Here is an 18,604-nt window from a genome sequence, read left to right as displayed (position 1 = left end):
TTCACTGGCCCTCACACGGCCATTACACATGCACAGCACTGCGTGGAGCATCAGCCGCATTGATCGCGTGCCAGCGCTCAGCCGGCCGGCAGACTGAAAACACTGGACGCTTTCCATCCAGCAGCCTCGTCTTCAAAGCAGCTCGCCATCAAAAGCCAAGCGTCGCCAGTGATTATGAGCTGTAATGATTACCACTTTGTTCTGTAAGGGGCGGCTCTGTTTAATTTGCGCAAGCTCAGGGCTGGAAGTGGTGAGTGGAGGATTCAGAGTTTGTGTCAGGCTTCTTTCTAAGCTATGCATTTTAGTTATGCTTTCATTTGGGCCTGCGTGTTACAGTCTAAGCTGATGGTACTGGAGTAGGCCCACTCTCCACCAGTTACTGTTTTACCTCTCATACTTCCAACCTTGACAAGTCATTCATTAAAACAAAAAAGTGATACTTTTTAATGTTCCACATTGATTTTCAGACTTTATTTATTATAAAACAGTGGTATATGACCGCTCACTATGTGGCTATGATGGACAGGGATGCAAGGGTGTGGTGGCTAAAATAAGGCTCCGCCTATGGACTACAACTCTTTGGCTGTGTCCAGAAATTTTACTACTGCTTCTGTCCTTCCCCTGGCTTCCTTAGCCTGAAGCATGCAGAGGAATTGAGGAAAGGAGCAGAAGGAATAGAGAGAACGAGTACAAGTTGGGATAGTTGACTCCTTTTAACATTATTAAATTTGATACAGAGTATTGATGAACTAAGTTAATCACTTGCTTACTTGAAAGCACATCCCTAATACTGCTGTATGCAACAGCTTTTTGAACTTTTGTGCTTTTCTGTTTGTTTTATTGCATTTTACAATAAGTATAAAATACACAACACAGACAATATATGAATGCAAACAAAACACAGAATTAGAAGTATAGCTGGACTGCTCTGTGTTTGTCCATCCTCTCTGGGCATGCATGCAGTGATGTCACCTTAAAATATGTAAACGATTTCCCGGGTAGTACACACTTATATATCCTCTGTTTGAAGCAGCTTTTCTCATCTCCTTCAGTACTGGAATGGTAAGATTAAGGGTTTCTGAACAGAGATTTGTTTTGGTAGTTACATGAAAATGTGGGACAGCATTGTTTTGAATAAAATTTTATTTATAAATGAAACTCATGATAAATGTATATTGTTCAATTTCACTTGAAAAGAAATCTAAAAGATCCTAAAAACAATGAGAAAGAAAATATATACACTGCTCAAAAAAATAAAGGGAACACTTAAACAACACAATATAACTCCAAGTAAATCAAACTTCTGTGAAATCAAACTGTCCACTTAGGAAGCAAAACTGATTGACAATCAATTTCACAGCTGTTGTGCAAATGGAATAGACAACAGGTAGAAATCATTGGCAATTAGCAAGACACACTCAATAAAGGAGTGGTTCTGCAGGTGGGGACCACAGACCACTTCTCAGTACCTATGCTTTCTGGCTGATGTGTTGGTCACTTCAATGCGGGCTGTGGCAAGAAAGTCTGCTGTGTCTGTCAGCGTAGTGTCCAGAGACTGGAGGCGCTACCAGGAGACAGGCCAGTACACCAGGAGATGTGGAGGAGGCCGTAGGAGGGCAACAACCCAGCAGCAGGACCGCTACCTCCACCTTTGTGCAAGGAGGAACAGGATGAGCGCTGCCAGAGCCCTGCAAAATGACCTCCAGCAGGCCACAAATGTACATGTGTCTGCACAAACGGTTATAAACCGACTCCATGAGGATGGTATGAGGGCCCGACGTCCACAGACGGGGGTTGTGCTCACAGCCCAACACCGTGCAGGACGCTTAGCATTTACCAGAGAACACCAGGATTGGTAAATTTGCCACTGGCGCCCTGTGCTCTTCACAGATGAAAGCAGGTTCACACTGAGCTCCACAGACTGTCCAGGAGTTGGCGGATGCTTTAGTCCAGGTCTGGGAGGAGATCCCTTAGACCATCCGCCACCTCATCAGGAGCATGCCCAGGCATTGTAGGGAGGTCATATAGGCCACACACAATACTGAGCCTCATTTTGACTTGTTTTAAGGACATTACATCAAAGTTGGATCAGCCTGTAGTGTGTTTTTCCACTTTAATTTTGTGTGTGACTCCAAATCCAGGCCTCCATTGGTTAATAAATTTGATTTCCATTGATGATTTTTGTGTGAATTTGTTGTCAGCACATTCAACTTTGTACAGAACAAAGTATTCAATGAGAATGTTTCATTCATTCAGATCTAGGATGTGACATTTTAGTTCCCCTTATTGTTTTGAGCTGTGTGTGTGTGTGTGTGTGTGTGTGTGTGTATATGTATGTATGTATGTGTGTGTATATGTGTGGGACAGCCACCTTCCAGTTGAAAGTAACCTATAAATGATGATTTTGTGTATTTTTACTTATTACTAACCCTCCAGTGGTCCAGCGACCTGTCCAGGTTGTATCCTGCCTTCCACCCAGTGACAGATGGGATAGGCTCCAGCTCCTCTCAACGACCCAGAAGGATAAGCGGTTTAGGTGCGTGTGTGTGTGTGTGTGTACTTATTACTATCACAATTAATGCTTTGGGTTAAATAGAACACAACATAAGATCTAAACATTTAACTGTTATTTGTTTATGTATTTTTATTGTGGGACTGCAGTTTTATTAGTATTCTGTATAAATGTCTATTGTTCTGATAAATGTAGCAGCTACCATGTTTGATGTACAAAAATTCTTATTCCTTGTCTCAGTAACAGCTTTTTTAACAGTTCAACTTTTCAGACTTAATGGCTATTTTGACTTCAAGTTAAAGAAATGAAGGTTGGTCTGACTTTTGCATAATACTGTGTGTGTGTGTGTGTGTGTGTGTGTATGTGTGTATGTATATATGTATGTATGTATATGTGTGTGTATTTTATATATATATATATATATATATATATATATATATATATATATATATATATATATAAAATGTATATGTATATGTGTGTGTACATGCCTGCCTGAATCTAAAACCAGTTTTTTTTTCTTCTTTCTTTTATTAACCATTTAGGTACACTGTCCTTGCAGTAAAATCACAAAGTCTTGAGTTTATGAGGACCGTCTGAATGCACCATTAGAGCAGGGAAAACATCAGAATATGCATGGCAGTGGAGCCCACTTGAGCAGTGTTCTCTGGCAGGTAGGTAGTCCCCACAGAAACATTTCCATCTCCGACCTCAGCCAAGGCCACTGACTCTTGCAGCCCACACCATGTCCAGTGCAGACCTACAAAACTTTGTGTTCAGACATGTCAAAATTTCCAGAAGTGGCTGACTTGGTTATTAGTTGAACCCACACTAGAGACAACAGTTGAGCCTCTATCCTTGGTTAACTTGAGCAGTACTGTGCTCTTAGGATTGTTTATTGTTGGCTGGTACACCGCATTAGTGGTCTTATTCCAACCAGCACCTCTACCAAACGTATGAAAGAGCATTTTTCTTGAGCAACCATAGCACTATATGGATTGATGCATATATTAGGATACGCTTAAAATATGCCCACTCAGCACTTTAGCATTCATCTACACATGCGCGTCCTAACAAGTGTGTCTGAGTCACACACGCTTAGAGCTGCGCTGAATAGGTCCCCAGGGCAACCACCAATGAATGTTAATTCCACTCCTCTGCTAGCAAGGAGATGTTCTTGATAAAGTATGATTGCGTGTGTGTGTGTGTGTGTGTGTGTGTGTGTGTGTGTGTGTGTGTGGCGTCTGACTTTTTTTTTTTTTTGTTGTCTATCCTCCTAAGCCCTGAGGGCTATCAGCAACCACTGCATATCCTGGTGGCCCGCCACCTTCCCATCTCACATTAGTAAAATGGCCCATAACGCCTGCCTCTTTCACTCTTCTGTAATTAACGAGTTGATTATTCAAATGAAGCGGTAGATGGGTCCCCTCAAGCATACTGATACCTAAACACGCATTCGCTATGAAAAGAAAGAATAGGCTCATCCCCAACACACACAGTGCACAGTCTTTCACAAGGTTAATTATAATGGAGTGATTCTGTATCGGGAAGAACTATCGGCAAGGCTTGAGGCCTCTTGTGACATGCACACACCATGGTTGAGCTCTCCCGAGCTTCAGAGTCGTACGGAGACCTGTAGTTATGTGAACAGCAGGGCGGATTGCAGTCCCATCATATAAAGGCTCTCACTCTGGTGTTAATGCTTTTTCAGAAATCATCGTAGAAATCTCAGCAGGGAGAAGTGGCTGCAGGTAATTGAAGTTTTTGAGTTAAAATATAAAGCCTGAAAGATTACATACTGATCGCAGGCCAATTAAGTAAACGGGAACCATAATCCAATATCGGCCCAAAATTTGAGAAAGCAATCTTCCATTTGTAGATTAGCTCACACCATATCTGTACTTTTGTTTGCATCTTGGTCGCCTGCAAGCAGCAGCGAATGACAGTGAGAGCAGCATTTAGGGAAATAACTGATCCTGTCTTTAATGAGGAGATATATTCACTGCTTACAGGCATTATGCAGCACCTGACAGCTTTTCCTGCTTGACAGCCAAAAGAACAAAGACAAAAGCCTATTGTTAACACTCTTCTAAATGTATTGAGACATACAAACCACAGCAATTCACATGTACATCATGATTATACAAAAGTACTATGTACAGAGACATGGAAGAGACACAAATCAATCTGTACCAACACCTCCCCCTACTGGCACACAATGTAAGAGCTTTCGCAAAATGACCATGGCTCCATTATGCCTGTAAGAAATGCCATTCGTGTGACCTTGTGGCTTCAAATCCCCTGCTTAAATCATACATAATATGAATTCAGTTAAGGATAAAATTTACATTTATTTAAGAGAGAAAACACTATTACAGAAGAAATCATTTTGATCCAGTGTAACACAATGGGAATTGTATTATTTGTTAAGATTAAAAATTACTTTTCACCCAAAATCAAAACAATTATTTTTATATTACAATCAGCATATTAGGCAATTCAAGACTTTCAAGTAGTGAGGATATTTTGTGCACTTCTTTCTAGAAGAACTGCGGTATTCACCGTGTGAAGGATCCAAAGTATGGATGACATCTCAACTCCAAACACACACACAGTTTTGGGAATCGGTGAGGATCCATCAGTGAAATGTTGTTTGTAGACTTTGCAGAGTAACAGGCAGACTGTGTTCCTATGGAAATAAAAAGAGGTCATCAAATCTTCAAATCCCTAAACCCACTGCATGAATGTAATGAATGACTGTGTAACACAGGAATGTGCAAAACTAGGTGATATACTGTCTGTAGGAAACAAAAATGCTGTATGTGATGCATCAAAACTATACAACTATACTAAACCTCAATTACAAAAAAATGTTTTGAAAATATGACCGCTGGGATAGGCTCCAGCACCACCCCCGTGACCCTGAGGGAGAAGTGGCTCAGAAAATGTGTGTGTGTGTGTGTGTGTGCGTGTGTGTGTTTTGAAAATATTGTTTTTCAAAAGGCATGTTCATTCTGAAATTGGCTGTAACACATTCCAAAAAAGCTGAGACGGGCAATTTAAGACTAGGAATGCTGTAAAATGTTCAAAAACCTTCTTAAATAGGCGATATAATCATGCAAGGCTTTAAAAGTAACATCCAGGAAAGAACTAGCCCTCTATGATCAAGGTTGGGTTGCCAAATCACTGCATCAGAGAATCATCCAACAGCTTAAGAACAACATTCCTCAAAAAGCAACTGGAAGGATTTTTGATCTTTTCAGGGAATCCCGAGAACATTTTGTGCATAAAGGTCAAGGCCAAAAACCACAAATGAATGCTTGTGACATTTGATCCTTTAGGTGCACTGCATTAAAAACTGGCATGCAAATGTGATGGATATCACCACATGAGCTTGGCAATGCTTTTGTCAATTAACACTGTTCATCACTGTGCATCCAACAAATGCAACTTAAGACTGTACTATGCGCAGTACAAGCCATATGTCAACAGTGTCCAGAAACAGCTTCTCTGGACTCATCGGACTGATGCATAGTCGTCTCATAAGTCAAACTTTTAGATGGTTTACAACAAAATGGCTGCATAGGTGGAGCTGCTAGCTTGGCTTGCCTGCAGTCTAGACCTGTCTCCCATTGAAAATGTGTGGCATATTATCTTCTTCTTAACCTACTTACTCCAGCTGGGGTCGCAGTTGCAATAGGGAAAGCAGAAAAGCAGATGACCCTAGCTGGAAAGCTATTTTCTGCTACTTGTATCTGCTTGTATCGATTATATCTTCACATCTTTTGTACTTATGAAGTACAAAATACAGAGATTCACTCAAAAGAGGCCCCGAATATTCTGTTGTTAGGATGAAGCAATCTCAACCAAAAAATAAGCTACATACCTTGATGTATGTGTAATTGATTGAATTACATGCGATGCTGGAAGTGATCTTCGTTTCCGCACATGGAAGTTGCAAACGGAGATTAAAGGTTGCGACGGCTGACCGGCGCCTACCTCATCGTTCCAACGCAGAGGCATCCCGACTTGTTCGAAGCTCCATGTAGTGAGAAGCATATTGCGCTGTGTCTTGTTCAGATTGCTTCATCCTAGCGAGAGTCATTACAGAATATTCGGGGCCTCTTTCAAGTGAATCTCCATGTATGAAAGCGAAGGCCCTGTATGGTTGCTTTCAATCTAGATCCATCAGCAGTGTCTCCAAATGGTTGTTGAGTGTTGTAAAAAGGAAACGTGACATTGTACAGACATTAAACATGCTCACGTCCTAACTTACGAGATTTCTAATACCCAATTTTATCAATACCGTTCAGTACTAGAGACTATGGAGCACTTTTCCCATTCTTCATGTTTTCTTACCTCATCAAAAGCGTTCATCAAACACCTCATCTTCTACGTTCTCTTTAGTCTCTTCGATAATAGCTGAGGAAAGGGGGAGGAAAAGTACAGTATCATTAATTGCCAGTGGTACTTCGACCTACCCTCAGTGTCCCTCATTGAGAGACTAACATATACCCGTCCACTTGGATAGTGTGCATGTGTGCGTTGTACCTGTGCACTCAGGGCTGGTGTATTTTCTAGTGGGAGGAGGAAAACTGAGAGAGCGGCTGAACTGTGGAATGGGGCTGTCAAGGCTGACACTTTTTGTCCGTTTACGACACTCAATGGCCAAACGACTGCAGCAGTCTTTATGACAGCTAACTCCACACACTGACACAGAAAAAGAGTGAGAAAGGTGGAGGTGAGAAATAGAGGGGATGAAAATGCATGTAAACTGTTCTGTATTCCATAACTGTAATTAAAATCATCATTTACTACAACCCCAATTCCAATGAAGTTGGGTGTTGTGTAAAACATAAACAGAATACAATGATTTGCAAATCCTTTTCAATCTATATTCAATTGAATACACTACAAAGACAAGATATTTAATGTTCAAACTTTATTATAAACTTTGTTTTTTATAAATATTCACTCATTTTGAATTTGATGCCTGCAACACATTCCAAAGAAGTTGGGACAGGGGCAACAAAAGACTGGGAAAGTTGAGAAATGCTCAAAAACACCTCTTTGGAACATTCCACAGGTGAACAGTTTAATTGGAAACAGGTGAGTGTCATGATTGGGTATAAAGGGAGCATCCCTGAAAGGCTCAGTCGTTCACAAGCAAGGATGGGGCGAGGTTCACCACTTTGTGTACAACTGCGTGAGCAAGTAGTCCAACAGATTAAGAATGTTTCTCAACATGCAATTGCAAGGAATTTTGGGATTTCATCATCTACAGTCCATAATATCATCAAAAGATTTAGAGAATCTGGAGAAATCTATGCAAGTAAGCAGTAAGGCAGAAAACATTGAATGCCCGTGACCTTTGATCCCTCAGACAGCACTGCATTAAAAGCCAACATAATTCTGTAATGGATATTACCACATGGGCTCAGGAACACTTCAGAAAACCACTGTCAGTGAACACAGTTTGTCGCTCCATCTACAAGTGCAAGTTAAAACTCTGCCATGCAAAGCGAAAGCCATAAATCAACAACACCCAGAAACGCCGCTGGCTTCTCTGGGCCCGAGCTCGTCTAAGATGGACTGACGCAAAGTGGAAAAGTGTCCTGTGGTCTGACGAGCCCACATCATGGGTATGGGTATGGTAACGTCATGGCATGGGTAACTTGCACATCTGTGAATGTAACTGAAGTTACATCAAGCAAGAATGGGAAAGAATTCCACCTACAAAGCTTCAAAAATTAGTGTCCTCAGTTCCCAAACGCTTGTTGAGTGTTGTTAAAAGGAAAGGTGATGTAACACAGTGGTAAACATGCCCCTGTCCCAACTTCTTTGGAACGTGTTGCAGGCATCAAATTCAAAATGAGTGAATATTTGCAAAAAACAAAGTTTATCCGTTTGAACATTAAATATTGTGTCTTTGTAGTGTATTCAATTGAATACAGGTTGAAAAGGATTTGCAAATCATTGTATTCTGTTTTTATTTATGTTTTACACAACGTCCCAACTTCATTAGTATTGGGGTTGTATAAACAATTTCTTAAACAGTAAAATGAATACCTTTGCATTTGTATCTTTGCTTGTAAAATCCCCACATCTAAAAGGAACAGCAAATGTTACTAAGCATGTAATGATACACTTAACTCACGATTCATGATACCATGGATCATATTTCAGTAGTTTCACAATAAAAAATTACATGAAGAAAAATGACAGTAACCATCTCGCTGTACAGCCTTCTATTGAGAATAATGTGACACTGAATGTCCTGGTGTGAGATAAGTTGGGAGTGTGTTGTAAACTTTATGTCCAAAAGTTTGTAGCCATCTGATCATTCAATATTTCTTCCGAAATCAAGGGTATTAAAAGGGAGTTTATCCACCTTTTTTGCAGTAAAAGTCTCTAGGCACTAGATATTCAAGCATTGCTGTGAGAATTTGATAGCATTCAGTCAGTAAAATAGTAATAGAATTTTTACCCAGTTACATTTTTGCTATTAATATTTATATTACAATTCTCATTTATATGCCTAATTTTATAATGTTTTGTTGGTGACAGCATCTTTACAACTTTTTAGCTGGTCACATTTCTGACTTTGGAGCTATAGCATTTTATTTTAGACTAAAGGAATCCTCAAAAGAGAACAACAAAGCCTAACAACCTTCTGTACTTATGCTAATAGATGCTGGCTGTTCTAAGTAGTTCTACTCTAGTTCAAAAAGATACACTTAAGCTCTGTGTTTTTTGACCTGCTACTTTAACTCAAGTTGATTTGGGAAGGATGTTTTACTCGTGGCATTATTTTACCCAAATATCAATAATTTTACTGATTTAGGCTCCTCTACCCACCTCTTCCCAGCTCCACAATGCATGCCTGTCAATTCATACTGAGTGCTGTATGAGACTAAAACATGAACACGAAACATATTCTGCTGAAAACAGTTTTGCCTATGAAGTAGTAAGGGTTATAAGCAGTGGTTGAGGTGTGGTTTGGGTGGCCGTTACAAGGAAGTGAGAGAATAGGAAGTGGTAAAGAGTCCACACCCTCTTGTACCCTTCACCAACTCCGAACATAACATCCTCCTTGAGGCCCACGTTCCACCCCAAAGCTACTGTTTTTATTTTTAAAGACTCTAGAAGCCTTGCCATGACACAAGCAGGGAGAATGAAAAAGTTTTGCCTGTTCATAAAGCAATGTTAAAATAAATAAATAAATAAATAAAAAAACATACATGCAACTACAGCTACAGCAAGGCTACTGTTGTAGCTGGCCAGATCAAGAGGGCAACATCATATATTATTGACAAAGCTATCAGAATTTGTGTGGTTTCCATCAGTTATAGCCTTAAATGCATGTAAAAAATCAATTGCTGACAGACAAGACAGAGTATTTCACACTTCTCTGTGGGTGTCTGCACATACTCACAATGCCTGAGCAATGCTGGCAGACTGTAGGCTTGAAGGAGTTCATGGCCGTAAATGTGTGAACAAAGCCCATCTTACAGTTCAGCAAGGAGCTGGCTTTGGTGAAGTACTGTATCATTTCCTCTCGGCTAATTCTGCCATCTCTTTGGTTGAAAAAGAGAAAAAGAGAAACTGAATAGAATTGACTTTTGTTGATTGAAGTGAAAAACAAGTAAATATCGTCTATAGAGTACAAATGTCTGTACATTTGAATTGCACAATTACTGTTTATTTGTAGAATGTACTGAAGAAAGAAAGAAATATAAATTGTGGCCTGTGCAAAAGTTATAGCACATATATGTTTTATATTTTATTTTTTCCCAACAGGTTTATTCCATGTAGGATGTGTTATTCTGTTATTTTCACTAGGAAAATCAACAAATTATGTCTTTTACACTTTTGAATATGACTATGCATCCCAGTATCATGATATTTCATTAATCAAGTTCTGGTGTACTGCTACGCTATGCTAAAAGAATGTCTTACAATACTTGGTGTACTTTGTTTTGTCTAGACTGTTTTGCTATGCTGTCTTAAAAGTGCACCAAAAGAAACATTACACTGTTGTTTGTTATACACACAATAAGCAGATTTCCAGAAAGTCACATTATAATTTATTTAGTTTCTCTGTATTTTAAACTGTTCTTTCAAACCATCAGACCTTCTATCCCCTATGACTAAATGACTGGACAAGCTGACAAATATGCAGTAGTTGTAAAACTATCAGAATAAAACTCACTGGTTTTGGTCAAGGTCGTCAAACTTGGTAAGGTAGGGGAAGTTGTTCCGGATGGTCTCAAACTCTCTTTGGGAAATGGAGCCATCGCCATCCGTGTCAAAATTTTTAAAAACAGACTGAAACAAAATAGAGTGACAGGTGTTACATGGGATGTATTTACACATTTTTAAAAGCCAAATCTTGTGCAGAACCTACCTCCACCATCTTCTCAATGTGCTTGTTGATGATGACTGGATCAGCCTTGGGTTTGACAGAAGACGCCCACTGCTCTATTAGAGGGGACTGGGGCTTCAAGCTGGACGCCTAATAAGCCCCCAAAAACAATAGAGCAGTCAATATGGCAAAAAGAAAACATGGCACTGATGGATTCACAAAAATGACTGGGGCTTGAAGAGTGAAAAGAGTAATTGCAGGGTAGTAGTGCAAGTTCCCAGCTGCAAGTCCATGTAAGTGGATTATGCAATCAAAATCAGTACATTAATCTGTCAAATTGTGTGATAAGTGGCTGTAATTGGAGACCAGTTTCTGTCGCTCAGCTTTGAGTGGCGCTTTAAGCTGATGTCAGTGGGAGGGACTCACGGATAATCTCAGGCTGCGAGGTTCTCTCTGCAGGGAGAGCTGATAGATCTCTTCTTCTGTGTGGTACTGGTCCAGAGACACCTAAGACCATTCAAACACAAATGCTTATATTACACGGTCTTTAAATTCCCTGGAGCTGCAAAGTCGACAAAGTACAACTACATAAAATATCTTGTCTTCGGAATATTCTCTACCAATGCACAAAAGTCAATATTCAAATATCAATATTAGATAAAATGTCCACACTAGATAACTGGCAAAAGCTTTTATGTTTCAATTCTTGTGAAACTGAGCCAAACTGGTGAACCTGGTCCCTAGAGAACTGCCCACCAAGTTGCCCCACCCATTTGGCCCCAGACTCACGATGAGCAGATTGAGGAGGTCTGGGTTGGCATCAATGCTGGGAGGCGTGCTCTGGATCAGTGCCAGCTCCTGCAGGATGGTGTACAGCTGCTGGGTCTTGGTCAGGTTGACCCGGCTCTTCTCTGGGTCGGCCCAGTCTGGCAGGGCCACATGGACAGCTATCAGGTCCTTCAGATGCACACCCAGGATGGGGAAACGGAAGCCAGTGCACTCGGAGAAGCGCTGGCGGTAACGGCTGTAGTTCCCACATGATGTGACCAGCTCCACAAGCCCATCAAACAGCTAACAATACAGTTCAAATCAATTGTATTTTTTTCCCCAAAAGATGTTGTCACAACACAACTTTACAGAAATCTGGGTTGAGAACCCTAATGCGCAAGCTGAGGGCAACTATGGTAGAAAAAAATTCAACAAGAGCAAAAGGAAGAAACACTGAGATGAACCAAGATTCAAAAGGAGAACCTATTCTCTTTCTGTCTTCACCGGATAGCAGAATTATGATAAACAAATGATTAAATACCCAGACAGGAACACAGAGATATTTGAGATAAACCAGACATCAGTGCAAGAGGTCTAGCGAAGCAGATGCCTAGAACAGTCAGAAACAAATTCTGCAAAAGCAAGACTGCCAGAAACAAATCTGCTGGATTAGCAATTGTGTTAATTAGGTACAAAGTTTTGTGGAAACTCTACTCAGTGTGCAATATAATCATATAATATACAGTTCTGTGCAAACCAGACCACCCTTTCATTTATCTCATTTCCAGTCAAATCTGCTACAGTATAGTTCAAGAATTCATTACACAGAAGCTTCACATATGTATGTGTGTGTGTGTGTAGGTTTTGAATTATCTTGAAGAATGACTGCAGCTTCTACTCTTTTCGGGAGACTTGCTGTCAGTCTATAAAGATTATATATTTTTTCACACATCCAAACTTCATTCTTATAAGTTGGTTGTATTTTTAGCTTCTCATGTCTAAGTAAACCCAGTTAGATTTATCAGTCCATAAAACTCCACTGCACATCTCAGATGTTTAGTGTTCTTGTGCAATTTTTCTCCTTTTTGTCCATTTCTCAGTCATAGCTTCTTAACAGCTATGAACACTTTCACAATCCTGTGGATGTTTTCAAATCTGAAGCAGGAGTGGAGCTTGATTTTCTCCTCTCTCTTCTCAGAAATATTTCCTGAAAAATGAATAACCTGTACTTAGAGGTCATTTAGACTGTGAATTACATAAATGAAGGGTGGTCTCTCTTGACTTTTGCACAGTACAGAAGCAGAGACAGAAGGGAGATCTCAGAGATCAACTAGCGACCAATGTCAGATGTCTAGCAAGGCTGATATCACAACATCAGTCTGAAAAACACTGATACATTGCAGAAATCTGCAACATGAAAATGAGCACTGAATCACTGGATCTGTGCCGACCAATCACAGATATTCTTTGAATGATTGAATAAAACAAGGCATTTCCATGATCTAACAGAATAATGCAGTCAAATGTCTGTTTTGTATGTTACATGTCGTATGTGTGTGCACTCAGCAAGACAAATTCCTTGTATGTGTAACACATTTAGCGAAATAAAGTGATTCTGATTGTGGTTCCATGTTCACCAAAGTGTTCTTCCAAGTATGGTATGTCCATAGATGGGCGGCCCTAGAACTCAGGATAGTGTAAGGCAAGCGTACAACATTTGGAAAGACACAACAGAAGCTGTCAAGGGCGTGACAATGTGGGACAGCCTGTGTATAAAGGCAGGAGAGCGGCTTTCTCTTTGTTGAAAAGTGGAGATAAGGTGATATCTCCTAAATAGGCTTGCCATGGGAAGCATTGCCTCTCACTCTGTGACACTGATGCTGTTTTAGGAGATGGCACACAGTGCAAAAACAGTAACAGTTGCTGAATATAGCAGGATGTCCATGTCCCTTCTTTCCTTTGCATCATCTATAAAATGATTTTGCATTGCAACAGATTGCAAATTATGTCCCCAACAGGGTCTGTAATGGATTTCCATCCATCTACTGCCGCTTCCATGTGCCAAATACTGTCACAGTGGGAGAAAGCTCTGCTCTGCAAGTTTGTATCAGAAGTGGATTTGTAAAGCAGTGAACTGACAGTCTTTACCTTTCGTGAATCGCTACCAATAAGAGCTTGCGTGTCTTTGAGTCTGGAGATGGAGCTGTTACTCAGACCCCCTACCACTGCCATCAGCGTGTTGAAGTTCTGCAGCTCCAGCAACTTCTAAACACACAAAAACAAACCCAACCCCCCACACACACTCAGACAAAACAGGAAGCATATCTACATTCAGAATGCTATGGCATGACATTATGACCTGTGTAAACAGAGCACAAATTATAGATATAAATAAAAGGTACAACAAGCCACAAACTGGCCAGCATGTGTAGAAAACACCCATCTGCCTCAGCTGAGTGCAGAGCTTCCTAGAGAAAGGAAAGGAGTTTTAGTCTGAGGGCAGACTGACCTGGGCCACTGTGATAAAGTCGGTAATGACGGTAGCTCTCTGCTGGGCTGTAGGCTTACTGAGCACCATCATCTGAATCCACTGGGACACGCTGTTAAAGAGGGTGATGAAGCGCTCCAGGATGGGGTTATCCACAGTGCCGCCATGCATTACAAAACTGTGGTAGTCCTGGAACTAGAGGTAAAAGAGTTTTGGTTACACATACGTATATATGCATAATGTTTAAAAACATGGCGATATAAATGTATTTATACCTATACACACACACCCACACACCCACACATATTAATAATAGTTGTGTGATGACTTAGGGACACAATCTTTGGAAACGGTATTTGCTTACATTACCTGATAGCTATAGTGGCCTAAAAAAATCCAAACACATCTTAGGTGATCAGCACCATTTTAGTTAAAAGAGAAAACTGTTTAATATTGATTTTTGATGATCAGTGTCTACAGCAACCTTAGCCCTCCATTACCAAGTCAACATCCCTCATACCCACCCTGAGTTTGACTGAGACCTTCAGGTATCTGGAGTTAAGAACTTATCTGATCTGAACACCCCTACACTTTGGCAATATGAGCCGCAGCCTCACCAGGATCTTGCAGAAGGACTTGTACTCCATGTAAGTGAGGTGCTCTGCCAGGGTAGAGGCATCCAGGTGGTCAAACAGCAGAGATGTTTTACTCTTCTTCTGGACGGTTGAGGTCAGCTGCCGTTTCCATTCATATGACGGACTAGAGAGCGGATGATGCATACTTAATCAACAAAAACCTTTGTGTTTCATTAAAAAACGTTTGTACATACAAGTGTATACAACAATAAAAATCTAGCATATTATGGTGCTATATTACCAACCTGAATCAAAACAATTTGGTCACAGCTAAATGTAAGAAAAGAAAAGAAATTTCAAATATTTCTGAAAGCTGAAAAAACTAAGAAGAATTTTTTGATGTGTCCAGAATGATGAATAGAGCTGCCAAATTAATAGATAATACAATTACAGAATGTAGTCCATCTGTTTCTCTGCATACTTTGTTAGCCACTTTTTAGCCTGTTGTTCAGTGGTCATGGACCCTCACACAGCATGTACTATTTGGGTGGTGATTCGTTCTCAGCACTGCAGTAACACTGATGTGGTGGTGGTGGTGGTGGTGGTGTGTTAGTGTGTGTAAATAAAATTAATGGTATGGTATATAACATATGCATAGTATAAATGGTATAAATAATTATTGTATTATTATTAATATTTACATATAGTAACAAAATTGATTACTATGACAAGTATGTGTCCACTAGTGAATACTGAGATTACATTAAAGTGTTACGATCTGCTGTCATACCTAACAGCTACTGACATGCGAAGCCCCGTGAACATACAGAGAAAATGTAGCTGTGAGGCAAAAGTAGCAGCCTTGATCTGAGGAGCTCACAGTGAATATGCTATGCTCTTTATGTTGGGACTATGTCTCTGTTCACAGTGTCTCAGTGTATCAGAGAGAGGATGGTAAATGGAGCGGATGGCTGTGTTTGTGTGACTGCACCGTGCTCTCCTTGACTCACACGCTGTCTATGTCTATGAGGAGACTGCGCCTCACGTCCCCGTTCTGCTCCAGCAGCTCTTTCAAGCAGCGGATCTGCTCAGCCAGCTCCGGGTTCAGGTCAAACTCTGCCGGGAACTCACCCACCCAATACCTGCATCGGGGAGAGAGAGAGTGTGGAGCCTAGCAATGCATGAAATAGGTCTGGTTGCAACAGGAAAAGAATGAGCGCTTCGGGCTGTCTCACTTCAGCCATTTTCCGTGAGCTGTAACTATATATTGTGGTCAAACTCAACCTCCTCCCAGCATAAGGCTTATGTACAGCTAATCTGTCAAAATAGCATTGCTATCATATGAAAACCTCATAAGTCAATTCTTCAACATTACAATAATTACAAAAAAAGACTTGCATAGTTCTGTATAATCCTATTTGTTCTTGTATTGCCAGCAACACTGCAATCAAATCTGATCTTTAACTTACTTGATGAGATGACAAATCTGAGACTGGCGAGCAGCAGTGCAGTTCTCCTCCTGAGACCTGTTATGTTGTTATGGTAAAACTTTATTTTATCAGCATAATTCAATAAAAGTTGTAGAATACAATTTCCTGCATGACCATGTGATGCTGCCAACCGTCTGTAGCAGTGACAGCTCAGCACATAATAAACTATGTTCACTGTGACAAACTTGACAATAAGGGGCAGTAAATTGTGCAGTAAACACCAATTTACTTATAATGGAACATACTGTATGGAGTATGAGACCGTACATTAATGGAACAGCATGGACTGAAGAAGGATACTTCTGCAGGAGGTTCTTTGCCAAGTCAGTGGAGGAAAGGTACCACGGATGCATCATGAGAAACATTCGTACCAGAGAAGGGTCCTTTAGCACCCCTTCATCATCTGAGAAGGAGAGAGAAAGAGAGATCCATGAAGGAAAAATCCAGGAAAATCCAGCAATATACCACAATATGTTGTCTCACTAATATATACATATACACACACACATATATGCAAGAGAATGACTAAAAAACAAAAACCACAGTCACAGAAAGTAAGGGGGATCCCTGTCATTGAGAAAGAAAGAGAGAGTGAGAGAAAGTGAGAGAGAGAGAAATAAAGAGAGAGAAAGAAAAAGAGAGAGAGACAGACAGAAAGAGAGAGAACTGGGCAGCAGAGCCGTTGAGCTGCTTGATCAATGAGCTTACATGGGAGCGAGCGAGACTACTGACCAAACGCTTTGATGCAGGCCTCCACCAGTTCATCCACGCTCGCTGACTGATCCGATGAAACGCTCGCCATCCTCCTCTCCTCCCTCTCCTCGCTCCCTCTGCCCCCGTTTCCCCCTCTCAATTCTCCACGCCTCACTTTGATCCCTCTTTGTCACTTTGCAAATACTATATGGCAAAACCATGGGATTCAAGGCAAACATTAGAAATAAAGAGAAGCACTGATACTTTGGTACGAGCATAAGCAGCATTGCTTGAAATCATTTGGTCAGTTATGGGAAAAGAGGTAAGGACATTTTATGGAACATATGATAACACATGCAGGAATATAATAATCCAAATGAGAGACAAATGGGCTTGAAGTATACTTACCTTCTGGATCTAATATCAATAGTAGAAAAACGATTATAGCTGTATTTAAAAAAAAGAAAAGAAGAATCAATAGCTGAAAACCTTTGCTGTGAGAGAGCACTGTGCGTAGTCCACCGCCACTGAAACTGAAGCTCATTAGGGGCTGAGGTTCACCCTGAGTACAGCTGTATTCTGCACTCCATTTCCTGTCTGTTGTGAAATTGACAGTCATTGCATTTCCTGTTATTAACAGAAGGGTTTCAGCACTTTTCTCACGTTCTGAAAGTGCACAAAATAACCTGAATTCTCCCTGCTGTTTTGAGACGCAAGGACATTCAGTTTACAATTTCAGAACACCCCCAAATCAGGTCTTTTGCTCATATAACAAAAAGTTCATTCACTCATTTACTGACATTATCAGATAAGATTGTAGTCATGTGTACTGACTGCGTATAAAAGAATGGTCTTATCCAGCATACAACACTAACTTACACCCTTAATAAGGGTTATTAAACAGTTCTTTAGTAAAAGCAGCAGTAATTCAGAACCATGACAACTCATTTACCTAGCTTAACTAGACCTTTGCTACGTTAAATGGTTCTCTTTGATGATGGAAAATGTTGAAGAGCCCTTTGCTCACTTAGCTCAGTTAAACCAACCAGGGGCATTAAGGTAGTTAAAACAATGTGTTGCACACATATATATGATCGGTTTTAAACGTCTGTAATGTATCTAGTACAGTTTCTTTGCTCTTTCTCACAGAACAGTTTCAGCAATTCAGCAGTAATGTGTGCATTTTCAGGCTTAGCTTTCTTGTTTCACATCCTACTAAAGCGCAACACAGCAAATAAGCAACGCTAAACCATGCTAAAACTCTCAGTTTCTACTTCTCCCCACATCTCTCTGTGGTGGGGATACTTTTGAGTCCAACTTCTGGTTTTCACTGCAATCTATGTTCTCATTTAAAAATGTTCTGTGACTGTTAAACCAGACAGGTACCTTCAGACGCATCAGGGGAGGCCATTCGTCTGGCTGCGGTAGAGGAGTCCTGTGGACAGCTGCAGGTGTGTTGTGGTTCAGTGGTTTAGCCCCCTCTAGTGGCCTTTTGTGGAAATGCACTTCATGCTGACACCCGCAGGTACTAAGCAGGCACGTCGCCATTAACACTGGAGGCAGTAATCATGCAGGCTTTAACATCTGAGTGAAAGTAGTTAGGCCTACAAGTGTTCTATTATTTTAAAAAGCCATACAGTGTAACACATTAACAACACAATATATAATGTAATATTCTACATGAAATATATTATATAGATCAAACTGTGCAAA

General features: G+C 40.5%; 1 protein-coding gene across 1 annotated transcript; it reads right to left on the bottom strand.

Annotated features, from left to right (window-relative positions):
* Window positions 1-4,585: 4,585 nt before the first annotated feature.
* rasgrp2 (RAS guanyl releasing protein 2 (calcium and DAG-regulated)) lies at window positions 4,586-18,213 on the bottom strand. Its single transcript, XM_017698728.2, has 17 exons — window positions 17,300-18,213; window positions 16,931-17,095; window positions 16,499-16,601; window positions 16,178-16,234; window positions 15,719-15,850; window positions 14,751-14,892; window positions 14,155-14,328; window positions 13,794-13,910; window positions 11,667-11,948; window positions 11,304-11,384; window positions 10,920-11,027; window positions 10,725-10,840; window positions 9,948-10,089; window positions 8,582-8,618; window positions 7,064-7,222; window positions 6,872-6,934; window positions 4,586-5,201 (listed from the first exon to the last, which is right to left on the bottom strand). The coding sequence occupies exons 2-16, from the start codon at window positions 16,998-17,000 to the stop codon at window positions 6,876-6,878; spliced, it is 1,779 nt and encodes a 592-aa protein (XP_017554217.1). The 5' UTR covers window positions 17,001-17,095; window positions 17,300-18,213; the 3' UTR covers window positions 4,586-5,201; window positions 6,872-6,875.
* Window positions 18,214-18,604: the final 391 nt, after the last annotated feature.

The sequence above is a fragment of the Pygocentrus nattereri genome, chromosome 16, assembly GCF_015220715.1.
Source record: "Pygocentrus nattereri isolate fPygNat1 chromosome 16, fPygNat1.pri, whole genome shotgun sequence".
NCBI classification, from domain to species: domain Eukaryota; kingdom Metazoa; phylum Chordata; class Actinopteri; order Characiformes; family Serrasalmidae; genus Pygocentrus; species Pygocentrus nattereri.
This window is presented reverse-complemented; position numbering and strand designations above follow the sequence as displayed.

Coding starts and splice junctions, on each gene's coding strand:
- rasgrp2 (XM_017698728.2), bottom strand. CDS start 17,000: ATGGCGAGCGTTTCATCGGATCAGTCAGCGAGCGTGGATGAACTGGTG. Junction 10,090..10,724: donor GACGACCTTGACCAAAACCA/GTGAGTTTTATT, acceptor TTTCAACCAAAG/AGATGGCAGAATTAGCCGAG. Junction 8,619..9,947: donor GCCAGCATTGCTCAGGCATT/GTGAGTATGTGC, acceptor TGTTCCTTTTAG/ATGTGGGGATTTTACAAGCA.